The following is a 22,170-nucleotide window of genomic DNA, read 5'->3' as shown; positions in this document are numbered from 1 at the left end:
AAGGTGGGGTTGAATTTCCAGTGTTTGTTCGGGAAGATTCCTGGCCTGGGGAGAAATTAGGAAACCCCAGTGTTGTGGTAATGGTCTTTTCAGGTGTGTGTGTGAGTGTGTATGTGTGTGTGTGTGAGTGTGTGTGTGTGTAAATGTGTGAATGTGAGAGTGTGTGTATGTGTGTGAGTGTGTGTATGTGTGTGTGTAAGTGTGTGAGTATGAGAGTGTGTGTGTGTGTGTGAGAGTGTGTGTGTGTAAGTGTGTAAGTGTGTGAGTGTGTGTCTATATACATCTCTGTTTCTGGACATATATGGGTACGTGTACATACCTCTATGTGTGTGTGTATCTCTGTCTCTGGTAGGTCAGATCAGAATTGTTTTAATTTACACTAATCAATAGTGATTTAGAATATTCTTCATATGACCATAGATAACTTTGATTTCCTCATCTGAAAAGTGCCTATTCATAACCTTTACCCATTTATCACTTGGATAATGGGTATTCTTATAAATTTGACACTGTTTTCCACATATTTTAGAGATGAGGCCTTTATCAGAGATACTAGTTACAAAAATTGTTCCTCAATTTTCTGCTTTCTTCTAATCTTGGTTACATGTTTGTGCAAAGCATTTTAAATTTAATGTGACCAAAATGATTTGTTTTATATTTTGTAATGCTCTCTATTTCTTGTTTGGCCATAAATTCTTCCCTTCTCCATAGATCTGACAGATAAACTATTCCTTGCCCTCCTTATAGTATCTTCTAATATTATAGTATATAGGCTTATAGTATCACCTTCTATGTCTAAATCAGGTCCTTATTTTTATCTTATCTTATTATATGGTATAAGATGTTGACAGGATCAGGGACTTTCAACTGAACCTGGCCAGGCAAAATCCTAATGATTGCATAATAATTGTAAATATTCATTTACTTTATTTAGGTTATGATGAAATCTCATTGGGCAAAATAATTGCTAATAATTTCCTTTATTTGCTTTTCATTTGTTTTGAATTCTCCTTTTTTATTTTTAATATTGATAAATTGGCTTCCCTTTCTTTTTTTTTTAACAGATTACTGTTTTATCTTTTAATTTTTTTGAGAAACCAATTTATAGTTTTCTTTGTCATTTAATACTTTATTTTGTTTTTCATTTTATTTATCTCTTCTTTGATTCTCAGAATTTCTATTCTTTCTATTGGGGGACAGCTAGGTGGTATAGTGGATAGAGTGCCAGACCTACAGTCAGGAAGTCTCATCTTTCTGAATTCAATTCTGGCTTCAGAAGCTTACTGCGTATGTGATCTTGGATAAGTCACTTAATCCTTTTTACCTCAGTTCCTCTACTGTAAAACAAGCTAGGGAAGGAAATGGCAAACCACATCTGTATTTTTTTTTTGGCTGAGGCAATTGGGGTTAAGTGACTTGGCTAGGGTCACACAGCTCAAAAGTGTGAAGTGTCTGAGACCAGATTTAAACTCAGGTCCTCCTGAATTCTGGGCTGGTGCTCTATCCACTGGGCCACCTAGCTGCCCCTACACCTATATTTTTGTCAAGAAAACTCCAAATGGGTTCATGAAGACTTGGGCATGACTGAAAAAATGACCACAACAATAACAAAAACTCTTTCCATTTAGTTTGAAATTTTTAAAATTTGTTGCTTTTTTAGTTTTCTTAGTTGGACAAACAGTATGCTAGTCTGCTCTTTCTTTTGCTGATGAAAGTATTTAGAGATGTAAATTTTCCTCAAGAACTAGTTTGGTTTCATCTCAAAGATTTCTGTTTTCTCATTGTTGTCATTTCCTTTGAAGTCACTATCTATTGATTATATGTGTTTTTAGACCATGATTTGTTTACAATTAAATTACTTAAATTTAGTTCTTTTCTTCAAAGGCTCTTTATTGATCAGAAGATTTATTGGGTTGTAGTCAGGAAAGGATATATTAAATGTTTCTGCTTTTCTGAATTTCTCTATGAGGTTTTTCTAATATGTCTTCAATTTATATAATAAATGTGCTATGCATATATGAAAAGTATTATATTGCTTTTTGTTCACATTCAATAGTTTCTCAAAATTTCTATTCAAATATGTATCATCTTGTTTCTCTCTTTGTCAGATTTGCCTAGTTCTAAAAGGGACTCACTGAAGTCACCCACAATTATTTCTCGGTGGTTTATTTTTCCTTTAAGTTTTACTTAGATGCTATGTCATTTGGTGGATATTTGTCAAGCATTATTATTTTATTACCTATGGTGTTGTTAAGCATTATGTATTTCCTCTGCTTATCTTTTTAAACTATATTTATTTTTCTTATTTCAAGTCTAAGAGCAGGATTGTTACCCAAGTTTTCTTTTTTAATTTGCCTGATGCATAGTAAATTTTGCTCCAGCCTCTCATTTTAACTTTGTATGAATCTTTATGTTTCAAGTATTCTTTGTAAACAACATATTGCTAGATCCTTCTTTTTAATCCATTCTGTTACTCTCCTTCATTTTATAGGTGAGTTTATTCCATTTGCATTCATGGTTATGGTTATCTATTGTGTAATTCCTTCTATAAAATCCTCTTAACCCCTCATCTCTTTCCATAGAAGAAAGGAATGGAGAAAGAAGAAATATGATCAAGACTTGTAATCTATAATTGTAATAATCATCGGCTCTTATTCCTTAGCCCTTTATCTTCTCACAAAGCTCAGAACCCAGTCTATAATTCTTACATTTTCTTTCTATTTAATTCTCTCTCTATTATTCATTCTCTAAAATTGATAGTTGTTTTGATCATCCCTATTCCTTCCCCAACTCTGCCTCTGCTCTTAACCACATCCCACATCTCCACTGTCTCTCTCCATCCTGAACTTTTTCTCTGTTGAATTCCAAGTATTTCAATATCGGCCTCTTTGTGTGTTTGCATAAATGTTCAACCATCCTCTGTACAGTTCCGATAAGAATGAGATTCATGACATTCCTACTCCCTTGACTCTTCCCCCATAGTTTTACCAGTCTGGACAATTGTGTAAAATTGTGAGTTCTTCTCCCATTTTTTTTTACATTTTTTTCTGGTACATTCATTTCCCCCTCCCTTTTCTTTCTCCTCTTAAAACCAACAAAACAGAATAAAACACAACCAAGTCCTGTGTCTGTTTTGTTACATTCCCCCTGCCATCCTTGAAAATAATAAGATTCTGAAGCAATTTCTTCTTCCCCTCTGAGAATGTATCCACTTTATTGTTTAGCTCCTTCAAATTCTCAGATCTATGCACTTATCTAGGTTTCTATTGTCTTGGTTTTGCATTTCAAATAATCTACTCAGCTGTGGTTTTTTCATTAGAAATATTTGGAAGGCCTTTGTTTTTTTTTCTATTAACGCTCTATTCCCTAGCCCTACCCTGTCTTCAGGATATTGTGAAGTTTTGCTTTACATATATATATAGTCTCAGTTGTGTTCTTAAGACATTAGGAACTAATGTTTTCACGGTGTTTTTGGTCTGAGGTTAAGAATAACCTCCCTTAGGGAAAAATTAGAACATAGGGTTTTCTAGAGGTGAATGTCAAAAATTATCCATGTATATATTTTGAAAATAAAAGCTAGAATTAATAAAAAAGAAAGTTCCATCCAAAAAAAAAGAATAACCTCCCTTGAATCCTCAAGGACCATATCAAGGTAGGGTCTGTACTTTGTTGTTCAAAGGAATCAGAACAATTGGGGATGTCCCTTTGTTAACCAAAAGAAACGACCTTTAGTTTGTCTGGACTGAATCACGAGAGATAAACTTTATGTCTATCCTGGAGCAGATCAAAAAAAGGAACCCTTTAGTTTTCTATGAAGAGAGATCATTTCCAAAGAATCGCCTTAAACTTTAATGTAACTATTTCTCTGATAAAAAAAAAAAAACTTAAACTGTGTACTTTTGTCCTATCATGCTGTGGAATATTGTCCTATTTTCAGGTTCTATAAAATGGAAGGATACATTACTTGGATCAGAGAGAATTCCACTTAGCAGAGGAAACTTGATCCACTTGGACCCCTCTTTCTCCCTCAAAGCAGAAACACTTCTGTATCTCTGTCTGGCAGATTTGGCCTTTCCTCTTAAATGGTCATATTTCATTGGGAGTCAGCAAAACTGGATAATTCTACTCCAGAAAAAGCATTTCAAAAACACCCCAAGCGTCGAGGCAGTTGGCACTAAGTTTTTCTAATACGATCAGTTCAGGGCAATGATGGGGTCTGCTAAGTGCTGGAATCGGGGTCTTCCAAATCGCTGAGCTGTGGGAGAAAGCAACCTTTACTTTTTAGACCCAAGTCTGTTGATCCTTCTGTCGAGACCTTCCTTTCTAAAGCCACTTTATGTGTCACACACTAGGGCCCAAGTCCTGCCAGAATCGGTCTTTTCCTGGTCCTGGATTTCAATCTGAGCTGCCCCCAAAGCCGGGAGGATTGCCCGGAGCTGTGACCTAGGCAGGGACACTTCTCTGGTTTCTTCTTGAGCATCAAACCGGTCTAAGATTAAGTCAGGGTGCTTGGTAGGAAGCGGGCAGTTAAGTGCCCTCAATCGGGGAATTCTGTTGTTCTTGTGGCGCTCCAGCTGCTGTCTGAGTGACGGATCGAACCCCATTTAGGTGATAAGTCTGGGGGCTTGTCAGGCGCTTGGGTCCCCACCTGTGTTTTGATATGGACCGGCTGGGCCGGTAAGTTCGCCCTGACGGAACAGGAAAGGTCTGCCCTTGTGCGGAGGCCGTGGGGGCTGCCAGAATCAGACTGGGCCCGTGATTGACCTGACGCTTGGCCGGGCTCGCCATCCAGGGCTTCCTCTTGTTAAGAGATGAGACCAGCCCTGAGCAAGTGGGGCTGGAGTCGGTCTCCTTAAGGGGAGCTTTGAGGCCCAAGTTCTCCCCACTCAGGTCAAGTCTCCAATGTCACATTTGGAGGAGCCTCCAGCATGGGAAATAGCAGCCACAGGAAAGGCAAGGATCTCATATTTCACTCACTTTGGCAGGAAAACCTTCCGTCTCATAGACCAGTGGGGGAGAAGTGGGGGGATGAAGGGCCCCCAGAGAAGGATGCTTCGAGCTCTGAAAACAAGGAGGGTGCCCCAAAGACTTCTGGGTATGTAAATGCTGGCACAGCCATGATGGCCTAGGGCCTTTGTGGATGTCTCTGACGACATCTGCTCATTCAAAAGGCGCTCGGCCCTCCCAGAATTAGTCAGGTTTAGGAGCATTTTCCCCGGGACTTCCAATATGGAGAAGTCTCTGAGGCTGCTTGCCGCCCTTCCTTGTGCTTCAGCCCCCTGTCCTGAAAGGCTCCTTCTTGTCTCCCCTTTTTTCCTTTTCTTCTCTTTGGAGAAGAAAGGCTATTTTCTCCCCTCTTAGGAAATTGGCCTTGGGCCAAAAGGGAACCGCCTCTTTTGGAGGAAAGTCTATTAGTCAGTGGTGAGGAGAGTTCGATCTGCTTGACCATTCAGCGTGATTTAGCAGAATGTAATTTTCTAGTTAATTAGAAGCAAAGTCACCCCAAAGGAATTAGAAAGAAAACATCAGAACAGAGCGTGCCGTTGCAGGTAAGAAACACTTGGATTCAGGATGGCCAGAAGAGCAGTTGTGTTTCTAGCCCTGAACGTTTCTCTCCTTATCTGGTTGTTGTTTCAATCGTGTCTGATTCTCCATAACCCCATTTGAGGTTTTCTTGGCAAAGATACCAAAATGCTTCACCCTTTCCTTCTCCAGCTCATTTTATAAATGAGGAAACTGAGGCACAAGAAGTGAAGGGACTTGCTCAGGGTCACACAGCTACAAAGTGTCTGAGACTGGATTTGAACTCAAAACCTTATTCCGGGCCTTGGGCTCCATCCACTGCATCACTTACTGCCCTGCTATAACTTCTTATCATATGCTGGAATAGGTTCAAGGAATTTTGCTTGAAGGATGGGCCACCTTAAGGGCAGTGCACTATGGATGGAGCATTTTGGTCTGAATACATTGCCGGTACTGTGTGGATTTGCAAAAGAACCAGATTTTGGGGGGAGGGGGAGACCCAGAAGTGATACCCGCATGGGGACACAAAACAGTTTGAAAACAGAAAAGCATCAGGTTACCAAATGAACAGCTGTGTGCCCCACAAGATGGTGACGTCCCAAATCAGCATAAAGGAGAACAATTAATTTGGGGACTGACAGGGGGAAAGGATTAAATTAAAACAGTTGAGGTAGCAAAGCTCTGTGATACTCCCAGCTATTTGAAGGCCAGGCTTGTCACATTTTACCTCTTCTCCAGGGTTTTCTAGCACTCTTTAAAAAAAAAAACTTTTTTATTGTTATCTTTTTTTGGTAATATTATTTTCATTTTTAAAATTATATTAATTTTAAAGTATTTTAAATTTTATATTAATTTTTATATTATTATATTTATTTTCAAAATACACATTTCTTTATGAATCATGTTGGGAGAGAAAAAAGCAGAACAAAAGGGAAAAACCATGGGAGAAAAAAAAAAAACAAAGTGTACATAGCGTGTGTTGCTTTACATTCATTCTCCATAGTTCTCCCTCTGGAAGCCGAGGGCTATTTCTATCCAGAGTTCGTTGGGATTGCCTTGGATCTCTGAACCGCTGAGAAGGACCAAGTCTGTCATGGTTGGTCGTCATATAATCTTGCTGCCACTGTGTACAACATATTCCCGGTTCTGCTTGTTTCCCCCAGCATCAGTTCGTGTAAATCTTCCCGGGCCTTTCTAACAGCAGCCTGCTCATCATTTTTATAGAGCAATAGACGCCATCACCTTCGTGTACCACGACTGGCTCAGCCATTCCCCAGCTGATGGGCAGCCGCTGGGTTTCCAGTTCTTTGCCTCTGATACTCTTAAAGGGGCTGGGGTGTTAGGTTCTCTGCCAGGGCTCCCGTCCTCCCAGATAATGGTTTCTTTTCATCGCGAGATTTTAAGGGGAGGGACCCCACTGACCCACGAACAGTAAGATGAGCTTTTTCCAAGGAATACTTCCTTCCTTCGTAGATATCCAACTTAGTCCCCGTACTCGTCGGGCTCTGAGGAGAGGAAGGGGGTTAGGGTTAGACTTTAGCTCCTGTAGAGAAGACCCCTCCTCCTGCGGGAGACACCGGGTTCCTGGGCTTCTCCGGGCTGAGCCATTCCACCTGGCACCTTGGCTCCAAGGTCATGTGGCTCAAACCCCAGGTCTGGTGGGAATGGGGCCAGCAGCTGCAGCTGAAGACAAATGAACAAAACCAGATAGCCACAGACCCATTTCTTGGAGCCAGTGTAAAAGGTGGGGAGGGACGGTATCTGTCCTCTTGTTCAGGTCATGGTACCCACATGGGGAGGACTGTGAGGGATCTTTCCTCTGGGAGCAGCAGAAAAGAACACATGGGAAAGAGAGTGACCTAGTCTGGCCAGTTTTAAAGACTTGCCTCCTCTCCCTGTCCCTCCTTCTCTTTCCTTCCCCCCTTCCTTTTCTTCCTTTTATCCTCCTTCTCCCTTCTTTTCCTTCTTCCCTCCTATTCTTTTGGTGAGTCAGGTTTCCGGGGCAAGACCAGAGCGGGCCCTCTCTAGCATCTCCCTCTGATTTAGCCTCAGCTCCCTCCTGCTGACTGCCTGTGAACAGGCTTGTGTCCATCTCCTGAGTCATCCCTTTTCCCCCGCCACCATTACGGAGCTCGCTTCCTCTTTGAAGCCACAGAGCTTTTAAGGGGACCCCAATTAAATCAGCTGCAGATGGGATTTGGTTTATGCTCCATGGTTAATGACCGACTACGGGCCCATGGAGCCGTCATCCCAATGGACAGAGCTTGCTCCAGCTTCCAGAACTGTTGAATGGCCACTTGTGGACTGTATACAACAGCCTCACTCACTGCTCTTGACCTGACTCTGTGTGTGCATGTGTAATATATACATATGTATACATATATATGTATATAATACACACACACGTGTGAATAATGAATCAGGACTCTCTGCTGCCCCGTATACACACACATACACACACACACACACACACACACACACACACACACACACACAAATCGGGGAATTTCTGCTGCCCTGTGATCTGAAAGCTCTGCAGTTTGGGAACAGCCACCCACAATTCACCTCCAATGCCCACCACCCCATTAATAGATCTAGTCTGGGTTCTGGTTCATGGCGACCCCCCATGGGGCGGTCTCCTGCACATGAGGACAGTCCTCCATGTAAAAAGGGCTGGAGGAAGGACTGACCCCTGAGAGAACCTAGTCAGTCCCCAAGGGCTCCTGAAACAGCACCGGGTATTTTCGGTGGGACGGGGGATCTGTGGACATCGGGGCCTTCACAACCCTCTAGTTGCAGGGTGCGCAGGGACCGGGAATGAGGATGCCGCTGCTGTACAAGGTTTGTTGGCTCGCACAAAGAACAGGGAACACACTCCCTGTGTGATTTATAACTACATTGGAACAACTGGCCGAGAGCTTCAGCGTATCCATTTTCAGCAGCTGTGGCTGAGGGGATCAGACAATTTAATGTCCAGCAGAGCAGAGGATTACCGTTTCCTTTAAGCTCCTATTATTCTTTAATCAGACCACCTTGGTTCCTAATCTTCACAACTTTGTTATTGTTACTGGGAGGGGATTGAGGGCTCAGAGGGTCCCCTATGTTTGAACCACCAGCTTTGTCTCCCCCCTCGTCATTTTCCCTACCCCGCTAAGTCGCTGGCCACGGGTACAAAGCCGTTCCCACATTCCGTATAATGCGCCTCAGTGGCTAGTAGGGGGCTGGAATGGATCCTCTCTTCATCTACTTGTTTTACTGCATCTGCTAGATTGAAGTAAGATCCAGAGAGCGCTCTACTTTCCACCAAACCAACGGGGCTAAAAGGATCTCGCTACAGATCTGAGGCAACCCAAAGAACAAGGGAAATAGTGAAAACGGGATTCGTGAATTAATGAAAACCACGCCTAGGATTCATTTGTACTCAGCAAGATAGCCTGTGGCCTCAGCTATGTTAGAAAAAAAAAAAAGGAGGAATTAATGCTGTTATGACGTCTCTGATATGGACGTTCTTAACTCTTTGGACTTCCTAAAAATGTTTATCACAAGAAGAGACGTGCACTTGGCTGACCAGAGTCAGTGATTTGATAGAGGGAGCATCCTTTGTTAACCAAGAGAAACGTCCCTTAGTTTGTTGCGGACTGAATCCTAAGTCTGCCCTGGACCTATCGAAAAGAAGGGGCCGGGATGATAGATATTTCAGATATTGTTATTTTTCTCCACCCCCACCCCACCCCTCGCCCAGTAAAACCAAAACCTTGACCTTATCTTGCTTTGACATTCTGTCTTTTGTTTCATGATTACTGTGAATGTTAAGTGTGCATTGCTCAGGTCAGAGAATAAGGCTCTTGATGGGGGAAGCTGCTCATTAGGCCCTCTCTCTTGAAGCCAAAATGTTTACATATTAATAACTTCTGTGTAACAGACTTCAGTTAAAACACAGTATAGTTTTTCTCGTACAGAAGAATAGTGTATTCTTGGTTATTTGATGTTTTGCTTTTTCTGGATTCTGGTGCCTTTGTAACACTTACTCCATAAATGACTCATTTCTTTTCACTTAAATCTCTTCCTTTCTCATTTTTTTAATCTTCTGGCACACTGAGACCTGGTTCTCTCCAATGACATTTTGCCCCCTTATCATCCTTTCTAGTACTTTCCCTTGTACCGCACCACCCCAACTCCCTTGTCTCAGCAGGAGGGGTACCAAAATGCTTCTTGTTTCCCATGACCACTTGCTTCGACGATCTATCACCATCATTCAGTCTTCTCTTGTTGTTGACCTCATTGGGACACTGGTAGCCATTATCTCTCAATCCCAGGGACATTCTCCTTCCTTTATCCCTCAAGGAGTTCACTCCTGGCTTACAGTCCTTCTCTCCACTTCGACTCTCGCTCTCCTTCAAGAGAGCTTCAACAAGTATAATGATGCTCTCTCCCCTCCAAGTTCCCCAGTCTGTTCATTTTCCATGACCTGCTCCCCAACTCCACCTAAACTGTCCACAGGAAAAAACCACACCATTCATTCATTCCTTCATCAGCCACAAGTATTCTGCTTCTTGGGGGAATGTGGATTCTCACATTTCTTTATCTGAGATCCCACACTTTTTTATCCCTCTCTCCCCATCTATCTTAATTGCGCCTCACCTTCTTCTTGATCTTCTCTGTGTCCCCCACTCCTTCTACCCCTCGGTTCTTAAGCCATCACCAGCTACACTCTCTTCCCTTTCCTATTTTAATCCCCTGATAAATCCAACTCTCCGTTTCCTTTCCTGTGTCCCTTACCCCCTTGTCCTATTTCTAGCCATACCTAGTCAGATGCTAACCTAGAATTACTCATTCTCTCCATTTCCTTCACTCCCACTCATGTATTGCTGAATGTAATTGAAGGAAATCGTGAAACCATGCTGATTGGATCCCCCACAAATTTATTTTATACGGTCTTAACTAGACCCTCGCTGCAGCAAAACAATCCTACTCCTTCCTAATTAATTCTTTAACCAGCTCTCCACAGTGACTGTTACAAACCCTGTCATTATTTAAGCTTCCCTTACCTCCATTTCCCCTCACCCTCTGATTGATTTACACTTCACTGAAAAAAAACAAACAACTAAGACATTCTCTGACAGTCTATTTCTGGCTGTTTTCTAGTTTGTTTGTTTTTTGCTTTCTTTGAGAAGGAAATTGGTGGATTCTCTCTATTTTCTCCTTACTCCTTAGATCTGGGAAATGTTATTATCTCAAAAATATGTTAGCCAGTATTTTTGTGTGATTATTGTTTTTAAGGAGTTGGATGCTTTGAAAATGATCTCTCCTTCATTTGTTTTCTAGGAAGTTTATTTTTTTAAATCAGTTTTTTAAAAAAGTAATTACCAATTATATTTTCAAAATTTTCACTTTGTTCTAATATTTCTTTTTGTCTCGTGGAGTTATTGAGACCTGATTGCTCCATTCTGTTTTTTCAGGAAGCCCACTACTTGGGTGAGCTTTTCTACCTTATGTTGAAAGCTATTTATTCTCTTTCCATTTTTCTTTTTTTCCCTCACGGGCTCTAACGTCAGTGTCTGTGCACGTTCCTCTAGGGAGTAGGGTGGACCCACTAGATCCTTTCCATTCCCTTCTCCCTTCTAGAAAGGGATAGAGCTGAGTCTTGCTCAGCTTTGCTAATCTACTTGCAAGGGGTTGGTTTAGTTTATGGCATCCTCTGCTCCATGTCTTTCTGTCAGGTCCAGAAGCTTAAGACTTAGTCAGCCATGTCTTCTTACAAGGTAAAGTTAGCTCGCTTTTAACCAGGGGCAATAGGATGGCCTCCAGGCCCTCTCTCCATGACTTTTTGGCATTTCTGTTTGAGGAAATGTTATTAACACCAATATAACAGCCCCCCAGTAAGGAGAATTCCTAACATTTATGAAAAGGTTTACATGAGTCAAAAATTCAAAATTTGTGTATTTCCAGTTAATCTCTGACTTCTTTCGTTCTCCTTTTCTTGTCACGGACAAAGTATTCAACATAAATTTTCATGACTAACCTTGAGTTTCTTTATAAAACGTTAAGTAAAATCAGGGTACAAGAAAGTCTACGGCAAGAAAAGCACAGAGGCTGTAATGATGTCTATTACTATACTGGCCCGGGGAAGAAAAACGAGGGAAAGAATGGGACCTTTTGGAACTTTCCTTAGTCCTTGAAGAGGCACTGAAAAGCTGCATGAAGGGGCTTGCTTCTGTTTCTTCTCACTTTTCTTGGTCCCTTTCAGGTATTTCCAGGGGAGTGGGCTCCTTGGCTACCTTTTACATCATCATCTTAACTGGAACTCAAAATGTTAAATAATACTTATGCCCTATTCCTTCTCTTATGGACTACCCAAACAGTCCTTAGCCTGAATCCTTGTTCCCAAGGCAAGACGGTGGAATTATAGACCTTTCTGGGGTCCTTGGCAACCTGCCTTTTGTTTCTTTTTTTGTTTTTAATTTTCAGTAGTATTGCATTTTCCAAATACACGTAAAGTTTTCAACATTCATTGTTGTAAGACTTTGTGTTCCAAATGTTGTTCCCTCCCTCCCTTACCTCTCTCCTCCCTAAGACAGCCTAAATTAAATACATGCAATTCTTTTATACATATTTATAAATTTGTTATGTTGTGCAAGAAAAAATAGACCAAAAAGAAAAAAAAACACGAGAAAGAAAAAAACTAACCAAACAAAAAGAGAAAATACTATGCTTTGATCCATATATCAGTCTGCATAGTTCTCTCCCCAGATGTGGATGGTATTTTCCATCCCAAGTCTATTGGAATGGCCTTGAATCACCACATTGTTGAGAAGAGCCAAGGGCATCACAGTTGATCATCACCTAATCTCGTCGTTACCGTGTACAATGTTCTCTTGGTTCTGGTTGCTTCGCTCAGCATCAATTCATGTCTTTCCAGGTTTTTCTGAAATCAGCCTGCTCGTCATTTCTCCTAGGACAATAATATTCCATTCATATACCATAACTTATTCAGCCATTCTATAATTTATGGGCATCCACTCAATTTTCCAATTCCTTGCTACTATAAAAAGAACTGCTATAAACATTTGTACACATATAGGTCCTTTCCCCTTTTTTATGATCTCTTTGAGATATAGATCTAGAAGTCTATTGGATCGATTGCTGGATCAAAGAATATGCACAGTTTGAGAGCCCTTCGGGCTATCTCCAGAATGGTTGGATCAGTTCACAACTCTACCAATACTGGGTTAGTGTCCCAGTTTTCTGAATCTCTTCCAACATTCGTCATTATCTTTTCCTGTCATCTTAGCCAATGTGAGAGGTGTGAGCTGGTATTTCAGGGTTGTTTTAATTTACATTTCTCCAATCAGCAGTGTTTTAGAGCATTTTTTTCATATGACTAGAAATAACTCTAATTTCTTTGGGTGGAAATTGTTCATATCTCTTGACCATTTACTAATTACAGAATGGCTTGTATTCTTATAAATAAATAAATAAATGCTAAATTTGAGTCAATTCTCTCTATATTTTAGAGACGAGGCCTTTATGAGAAATACTAGTGGTAAAAAATATTTCTGAGCTTTCAGCCTCCCTTCTAATCTTGGCTGCATTGCTTTTGTTTGTGCGAAACCTTTTAAATTTGTTGTAATCAAAATGATCCATTTTGCATTTCATGATGTTCTCCAGGTCTTCTTTGGCCATAAATTCCTCCCTTCCCCACAGATCCGACAGGCAAACTATCCCTTGCTCTCCTAACTTGCTTATAGTGTCACCTTTTATGTCTAAATCATGACCCCATTTCCGCCTTATCTTGGTGTAGGGTGTTAGATGTGGGTCAGTGTCTAGTTTCCACCATTCCATTTCCCAGTTTTCCCAGCAATTGTTGTCAAATAGTGAGCTCTTATCTCAGAAGCTGGAGTCTTTGGCTTGTCAGACACTAGATCACACCTGCCTTTTGGGGAGGCCACACCCAATCCGGTCTCATCTTGGAGAGGAATCCAAGGCTAAAATGACCGAGTAAACTGACTCCATTTATTACTATTCATGGTGGAGCGCTTTCTCGGAGTGAGCTGCAAAGGAAACAGTGGGCTCCGTGGAGTGACTAGATAACTGTGCATTTCCCTCCCCCTCCAATAATTATTGTGAGAGCAGCAAGACAAGATCCTTTCTTTGTTCAGAAATATCTTTGGGAAATCCTGGTGGTGGGATCATGTTTACAGACCAGTCTAGGGGTCTGGGTGTATCTGTCTCAGCGTGTAGGTACCCATTGTGAGTGAGTGTGTGTGTGAGTGAGTGTGTGTGTGAGTGTGAGTGAGTGTGTGTGAGTGTGAGTGTGTGTGTGAATGAGAGTGTATGAGTGAGTGTGTGTGAGGGAGTGAGAGTGAGTTGAGTGTGTGTATGTGTGTGTGTGTGTGTGAGTCTTTGTGCTGCTGCATTGGAGCCCGAGGGGACTGTGTCTCTGTGGTGTGGGCATGTGCTGCTTCCTGCGTTTTCAGGCAAGTACGCCGCCCTGGACGCGGGAGCCATCCCGTTTCTGCTGGAACTGCTGAATATCGACTTGCCCAAAGTGCGCTTGAACGCCATCAAGACGCTGACCATGCTGGCCGAGGCCCCCGAGGGTCGGCGGGACCTGCTCCCGCAGGTGACCAGGTTCAAGGCTCTGGACCAAGACCCCGTCCTGTACGTGAGGCACGCGGCCCGGATCGCCACCAAGGTCATCGAGTGGAAGCCCTGAAGTCCCGGCCCCGGAGAGAGACCCGCGGGCCTTCTCCCAGAACCCCCAATAATGGTTTGTCTCAGCGCTCTGCCTGGCCTTGGTTCTTGCCTCGTCTCTCTTGGGGCCCAGAAATGTGGGGGGCTGAGGAGGGGGGGAGGGTCTCCCCAGGGCCAGGGGCCCAGTGTGAGGAGCATGTGTGAGAAAGTTCCCTGCTCATGAGGAGGTGGGAGCCGCTCATGGGCTCGGAGAGGGGAACAGAGCCACGCTCGGACCGGGCGCCCTGCCCCGGCTGCCTCGCTGACAGACATACGGAGGAACCTGGGGCTGGGGGTGCCTGCGGGGGCCTGGGTCTCAGAGCCGGAACATCCCCCCCCCCCCCGGGCTGCCCGGCAGTGACTGGGATGGAGGCCGGGGGCCGCCCGGCAGTGACTGGGATGGAGGCCGGGGGGGGGGGCCGCCCGGCAGTGACCGGGATGGAGGCCGGGGGCCGCCCGGAAGTTCTCGGGCACTGGGGGGGGGGCAGCTCATTTACTGAATGTCAGTGGCGGGAGCGGGACAAATCCCACAGGGGTCAGTGCAGCTTGTAGACCCCGAGGCCCTCGCCTTCCTCTTATGGAGAAACAGAGGCAGACCCAGCGATAAAGTAAAGTCTGCCAGGGAGTGAAGGCCAAAGCTGGCCCTTCCCATCCCCCAATCCAGCCCCATCCCCTTCCCCACAGTGGGGAAGCCTGTCTTGGTGATGCTCCAAGGGAAAAATGACCCCGGAGGGAGGGCCTGGGATTCGGAGGAGTGGGGAGAGGTTCCCTCCGTCACAGTCCCTCCGGGGGGCCCAGCCCGTGGGGGGCGGCAGAAAGGTGGGGTTAGGAGGACTCGGCTGGGGAGAAACCCCGGCACCTGAGAATGGGGAGAAGGATGGGTCATGTTAGGCCTGGAAAGGAGGCAGAGAAGGGAACTGGGGGCCTGGGGCTCTCCCCGATGGGGGAGTCGGGGGAATAAGCTCGAGTTTGAGGAGGGAGCGGGGATTTCTGTGAGCGTGTGTGAGTGGCCGAGCACGTCTCCCCGGAGGTCGGGACAGAAGGACCCGAAGGGGATGGGCCGCCTGCGGGCTCGGGGTCTTTAAGCATGGGCGACAGGGGGGCCGGCGGGTCGTGGTTAAGGAAGCCATGGGGTCTGGAGAGGAAATTTGTGCTCAGCGAGGAAGGAAGCACTGGGGGAGGGGGTGCGGCCAGGACTCTGCTTGGGCTGGGGTGGCCGGAGCTGGGGCTGGCGAGCGGTGGGTATCTCTGGGGGTGGCGGGGCAGCGGGTGGGTGATGGGGCATGTGTAGAACATTGGGGAGGGGGAGGGGTGGCAGTTAGGTCGGACATAGGGACAGAGTGAGCTGGGGACCTCAGAGAAGAGCTTGGGCAGCACCAGGGGCAGCGGGTGGTCTGCAGCGGGCACCGTGGGTGGGATGCACTGGGGCTGCGGCCCTGGACTGGCACTGGTTGGTGTGTGTCGGGGGCAGTTCTGGGGGCACCTCCGGGGGTCTGCCCCGCCACGCCAGGCAGGGTGGCACAAGGAAGGCTGAACGGCCACTGGGGGGCAGGGTTTGCCCGAGGCGGCTGCCGTCAGTCTGTTCCCTGTGCCAGCCACCAAAGGCGCTCCCCAAGGCTGCTCTGGTGCTAGTGACTGGAGACCAGCTCTCCTCTGGGCTTTCTGCCCCTGCCCGGAGCCTGAGAGGGGATCTCGAGCCCCGGCTGCCGCCTCTGGCTCTTCTGCTCCAGGGACCGGGGAACTGAGGGACGGATGCCTGGTGGGCTCCTCCTGCGCCTGGGAGCTCTCGGGCTCTGGGGCAGCTTCCGGGCTCCCGGGGCAGCTCCTGGGGCAGCTCTCGGGCTCCCGGGGCAGCTCCTGGGGCAGCTCTCGGGCTCCCGGGGCAGCTCCTGGGGCAGCTCTCGGGCTCCTGGGCCAGCTCCTGGGTGCGGTGGGAGGAATGTCCTGCAAGGTCCTCGAAGCAGGAAAGGCAGGGACGCCTGCAAGAGCCGTGGCACCCGTGGGCACGTGAGAGTCCGTGGCCGGCCTCTCGGGCCCTTCCAGCCCCACCACTGTGGGGCGTCTGCAGGCCGAAGACGTGAGATGGACCCATGATCCGAGCAGGGGAGGCCGACGGGAAAGGCCGGGTCACGTGGCACCTGTGGCCACCTCTCGGGCCCTTCCACTAGGGGGGTGGCTGCCTCTCCCCCAGCCTGCCAAGGACATGGGTCAGAGCTGGGATTCCCCCCTCCAGAAAACAAGGCCTCAGAACCGCCCCCCACCCCGGGCTCGGCGTGGGGGCAGCGGGGCCGCCTGGGCCTGCCGGACAGAACCAGCCCCCAGTGGGCGGTCGGGGCCAGGACCCGGTGCTCTTGGGAAGGCCGGGGCTTGAAAACGGAGGCAGAGGAAGGCAAAGCAAACAGAGGCCAGCTGGGGCGCGGCCCGGGATTAAAGTCGAAGAGGAGCCCCGTGCTTATGCAATAGAAGCATCTGGCCTGGAATGAATCCTGCCAACGGCGAGCAGATGTTCCCACGCGCGGCTCAGCCCTGGGGCTGGGCGGGCACAGCTGCTGCCAGGCAGCCCCCCAGGGGAGAGAAGGTCGTCCTTGTGCCCGGGCCCCCCTCCCCGCCAGCTCGGGACGGTCAGCCCAAGCCGGGGAGGCCACCAAGACCCAGCTGTGCTCCTGTGCTCAGGGCTGGGGGCGTCCCCGCCGCTCGTGGGGCCCCCGGGGCCGGGGTGGCCCATCACCGGGCACGTCACCCTCCACCTCACACCCAGAGCCTCAGATGGGCAGAAATGAAGCCTTGGGTGGGATAACACAGGCACTTGTGGCAGAGCGGAGGCTAGACCGGGACTTGTTCGTGGTCGGGGGCCACAGGAGCTACAGGAGGGGCTCCGAGTGGGAAGGAGCTCAGACGAGTGGGACGACCGGCGAGCATCGATCCGTGCATTTGCCGGGAAGGAAGGAGCTGGGCAAACCTTGCCTGGATAATACTGAATAGTATCTAGCATTTATGTAGATTTGGCTTCTAGAAGTATAAATTAAAATAAATTTACATAACTATGCCCCAAAGCCTTTAGGGGTACATTTATTTGTATAAATGTACTTTAAGATTTTAAGGTTTGCAGAACAAACACTGGGAACCTAGGTGATATTGTGCCCATTTTGCAGATTAGGAAACAAAGGCGGGTTGCTACAAAGGGTCTTGGCCACAACTAGGAAGTGTCTAACGATGGTCTCGTGCTCCATCCGCCGCGGCCCCTCGCTGCTGCTTGTCGCCCATCGCTCATTTCCCTCGTTTCTGGCTCCTTGCGACCCCCTTTGGGGTTTTCTTGGCAAAGGAACTGGAGCGATGGCCACTTCCTTCTCCTCTATGACGGGTCAGGCTCGGAGGAACGGACCCGAAGTGGGCGGAGCCCAGCGGGGATTTGTCCCGGCCCGGAACCGCCCACGATCTCATCCGTGTTGAAGATCAAAGAAGATCAAATGTAAAGTATCGGACTTGGGCTCAAATAATCAGCTTTACGAGGATGGAACTGGGGGAGCGGTAACGCTGGCTTGGGCGGGGAGTGTCCCGCGGGGAGGGGCTCGAGCTCTCTGTGGATCCAGACTTGGTGAAGAGGGGCCAGCTTCTAGTCCGGCTCTGGGCCGGCCGCGTCCTCCGGCTGTTCCAGGTTGTAGAAAAGACGTTTTCCCAAGTTGAAGAGCACCCAGAGGAGAGCCGCGAGCCCGGGGAGGAGAAGGGCCTGAAGGGCTGCCCGGGAGGGAGAATCCTGCAGTTGTTCTCCTGGCTTCTAGCGGCCGTGAGGGGGGCGGCCAACCCAGGTTTGCCTTCAGAAAAGCTTCCTGCCCGTGGGAGGCGCCCCCCGGGATGCCAGGAGCTGGGATGGAGAAGGAATCGTCGGCTCGGGGGCTGGGTTGGACAGTCCCTGGCATCCCTTCCACGCTGAGCTTCGTGCTGCCGGGATCCCCGCCCCCAACGGCCGAGTTATTCCCGTCCTTGGGTGAGGGTGGCCCCAGGCCCAGCAGGACTGAGCTGGTGCCGGAGCCGGAGCCGGGCCCCTCCCTCAGTGAGCTCCCCAGCGCGAATTTAGGGTTAGGGTTAGCCTAGGGTGAGCCTCGGGACAACGTTTCATCCCTGCATCCCGGGCCGCATCGTTAGCCTCTCCCGGAGCCCAGCGGGAGGACAGAGCCCCAGAGTCGGGCACAGTTGTCGGCCCGGTTACACCCCGGAGGAGTCGGGGGGCCCAGGGGAAAGAACGGTGAATTTGGTCTCGAGAGCGGGAGGAGAAGCCGCTTTTGTCACTGCGGCTCTTGGAGGGGATTTTCCCTGTAACTCGGGGGGGGGGGGGCGGATGAGCTCTAGGACCCGCTGCAGGCAGAGAAGGTGTGACTGATGTCTGGGCCCCCCTCGATTGCAGACTGAAGGGAGGTGGGGCTGGGCCAGCTGGCCTTGGCTCCCCCCTCCCGGAGGTCTGGATCCTGTGCTTAAAAACAGACTCTTGTCCATATACTTGTATTAAGGATGTCCACCCCTTTTCATTTCTCAGCAGGGGAAACTGAGGCCCACAGAGGGATCATGGGATTGGAATCTGAAGATGCCTTAGAAGTCCAACTCTTTCATTTTACAGAGAGGCAGGAAGTGGAGGAGGGGGGTTTGAACCCAGAGCCTTTGCGTTCAAAGCCAACATTTTTTTTCCCCACTGTCAGGTCACCTCAAAAGGACTTGCCCGTGCTTACAGACAAGATCTGGGGTTCAAACCCAAGTCCTCTGACCCCAAATTCAGGCTGCTGCTCACCGGACCGGGCTGTTTCCTGTGATGGGTGAGGGTTTAACAATTGATGGATTGTTCATTACAACATTACTCAGGAAATCAATCCCATTAATGAGTAAACACTGTGGGACAATAAGGAAGCGGAGGGCAAAGCAGCACGCTGGCCGGGAAAGTCGCACAGGGCACGGCCAGGGCAGGGGAAGGGGCAGGGCTCCTGATGGTTTCTACAAATGGGAGCATTCCCAGTCAGGAAGTTTTCGGGAAGTGAAGAGTTAAATAGTGACATTGGGCAGGACCCAAAGCATTCTCTTCCCCAGCACCCTGGCACCCATTCTCTGCCCCTGGGGGTTTTGCCAATGGAAGACACAGATGGGGGTTCAATCATCCCCTCTCCCCTCCTGCTGCTTCCTCTGACGTGGCCCCAGGAAAGGTGGCGCAGGGATGGAGTCTGGGACTTGGAGCATCAATCCCACCTCAGCACTTACTGGCAATGGAACCCCTGGCACTGACAAAGCGCTTGGCAGTTCAGCCCTGCCAGCTGGAAAGTAGGATCAAAGCACCTGTGCTTGGGGCTGCCACGAGGAAAGATGGTCAAGTGTCTCGTGGCTCTCCATGTGCCGGCAGAGGGAACCAGGACCATTTTGTTCTAGATCGCAAGTCTCTGGGTGACATTTTTCTATGTTCCATCTCCCTTTACCCCTAGCACAGGATTCTGTTCATGGCATCCAATGAAACTGGTTTAATCCGGTGAGGACTGATTAAGAACCTCTCAGGTAGATAGATGACAGGCTCTTTTCGAGGTACGGGGAGGCCATTTTCCCCCTTCTTGCTCAAGGCTACCAGACCGAGCCCAGGAGCCGGCAGGATGGGGGTTTCCTCGCCACTGGCCGCCCTCAGGAGAATATTTCGCTGGCTGTTTACATGTTGATTCTGCAGTTGAGTGGGGCTTTTTACACTTGTATCCTTTCAATGGAATCCTTTAATTCTTAAATTGATGAAGGCGCTTTTAATCGGCTCCTTGGTTCTATTTGTACTTCTTTAGACCCCGAAGCTCCTTGAGGCTCTGCGTGCAATATCCGAGGCACGGAGCAGAGCTTAGTTTGGTTTGGTTTTTACAATGGTCTTATGATTCAGCTCCTTTGGTAAGTAAAGGCAGGGAGTTGTGGAAGAAAGCAAGTCCTATGTGATGGGGTAGTTCCAAGGGCACAATTTTTCCTCCAGTGGCAAAAGATGTCACAGATCTCCCCCACTTACCTTCGAAATATATAGATTTCCATGTATAATTGCTCTAATAAGATTGTTTTCCCCATTAAATATACACACACATGTACACATGCCCACCCACACACAGCTGTTATGGGCAACCTTCCTGTTTTGAAGAAAACGCAGGTTTTTCCTGATCTGTGCCATTGGTACGAAGCATGTTGGAAGACAGCAGGGATCCTCTCCTGGCTCTTATGAATCTGCGGGAAAGCCGTAGCATCAATACACCCAATTGTGAGTGTGGGTTAGATCGTTAGAGACAAAGAACATTAGCTGCTGATCTTCAAAAATGAGAAGGAAGAGAGTTGTTAGTGGATTTGTTGATGGCCCCGATTGAAAATGTCAGTGTTAAAGAGACTTAATAGCCCTTCCGAGGAAGCTTGTTCTCTGACCTTGAGCCCTGCAGAAATTAGGGCTCTAAGACAGAAGAAGAGACTTCAAGGAGACCTGCTAGCTATGTTTGACTGTCTCAAGGGCTCTCCCCTGAAAGAAGAATGAACTTGGCTCCAGAAGGCAGAACAAGGCCCAGCAAAGGGATCGTGAATTCTTTGAGGTCAAGGGTTGCTTTATTTTTATCTTTGGGAAGTGTTTGCCCGTAGTCAAGGTGTTTAAGAGATACTCATTAAGTGAATGAATTCGAAGAGAGAAAAATTGGTAAAAATCATTAAGAGCCATCTGATGTAGTAAGTTCCCCATCTCTGATTGAAATTCGAGTAGAAGCATATTGTAGATGGGACTCCGGGACTAGTTCGAGGGTTGTGTCCCATAAAGTGTGAGCTGCTGATTCCAACAAGCTAAGGACCTTAGTGTTTTGTCCGGGTGCAAGAAGATGTCATAGAAGATATTCTGAGTGGAAGGTTGACTCGGTCTGAGCTTTGAATTAAGAAGAAAAATAAATATTGAGTTGGATGAAGGTAGGAATCATCCCTTCCCTGAGGACATAACACCCAAAAAAGAGGTGAGGGAAGCTTTAAACAAGATGGGTGAGGGTGATGACTTAGGGTGTCAGACTTGGGAACACTTGCTGGGACTTTGTGTTTAAAAGCACCCGGTGAAATGTGTTCCCTTAGAAGAAGATTTCCTGGGGCAGGAGGTCCTCCTGATTTCCTCCTGAGTTCAAATCTGGCCTCAGACACTTAACACATCTTAGTTATATGACTCTGGGCAAGTCACTTAACCCCATTTGCCTCAGCAAAAAAAAAGAAAAAGAAAAAGATTTCTTTGTATGTATGCATACCCAGCAGCCACCGTGGGGCTCTGTCTATAGCCAGGGTTCTGCGCACCCTCTGCTTCTTCTTGTGGTCTGTCACAAAGATGATTCTATCCTTCCTTTCTCTCCCCTGCCTTCCCTTCCTAGATCTCCTATGAGTTCCTGCCTTGTAACTATGGACCGGGCACACAAATGAGAGAACACACATGAGCGACCCACTCTGTGTTCATTTATATTAATATAATGAAGCTCATTAGTGGATTTGGAACAGGCTTCCCCCACCCTCTTCCCCTTAAACTAGATCTGCTCCCGACCACCCCCTTCCTCATTCTTCTCTTTCTGTCCTTAGTGGTCCAAAGGACAATCCATCTTCCATTCGGAAAGCCTAATAGCCCTTCAGATCCTTGAAGGCAACCATCAAACGGCCCCCATCTTGTCCTGTTTAAGTGAGACCAGCTTGTCCAGTGGACTGCTGATAGGGTGTGGTCTTGACACGCCACCCTCCCCGCCAATCTAGTCCCTCTCATCAGTGCCCTTCTTAAAATGCGATCCCCAAAGTGAATACGTTATTCTAGGTATGCCATGACCAGGGAATAACGGGGCAGGATTATTTCTCTTAATTTCTCTTAACGAGACACGACCCAAGATTGCATTGAGGGATAAAGAATGCTAATTTTGGAGGATC

The 22,170-nt window shown here is 47.4% G+C and overlaps 1 protein-coding gene across 2 annotated transcripts in view; it reads left to right on the top strand.

The window, feature by feature from the left end:
- Positions 1 to 14,305, top strand: part of RSPH14 (radial spoke head 14 homolog) — a 122,497-nt gene extending 108,192 nt beyond the window's left edge. For both annotated transcript variants that reach the window (XM_051973181.1, XM_051973183.1), the window contains one exon: positions 14,001 to 14,305. In XM_051973181.1, coding sequence (XP_051829141.1) covers positions 14,001 to 14,239 — 239 coding nt within the window. In that variant the 3' untranslated portion in view covers positions 14,240 to 14,305. The remainder of the gene's footprint in view (positions 1 to 14,000) is intronic.
- Positions 14,306 to 22,170: the final 7,865 nt, after the last annotated feature.

The sequence above is a fragment of the Antechinus flavipes genome, chromosome 1 (assembly GCF_016432865.1).
Source record: "Antechinus flavipes isolate AdamAnt ecotype Samford, QLD, Australia chromosome 1, AdamAnt_v2, whole genome shotgun sequence".
Taxonomy (NCBI): domain Eukaryota; kingdom Metazoa; phylum Chordata; class Mammalia; order Dasyuromorphia; family Dasyuridae; genus Antechinus; species Antechinus flavipes.
This window is presented reverse-complemented; position numbering and strand designations above follow the sequence as displayed.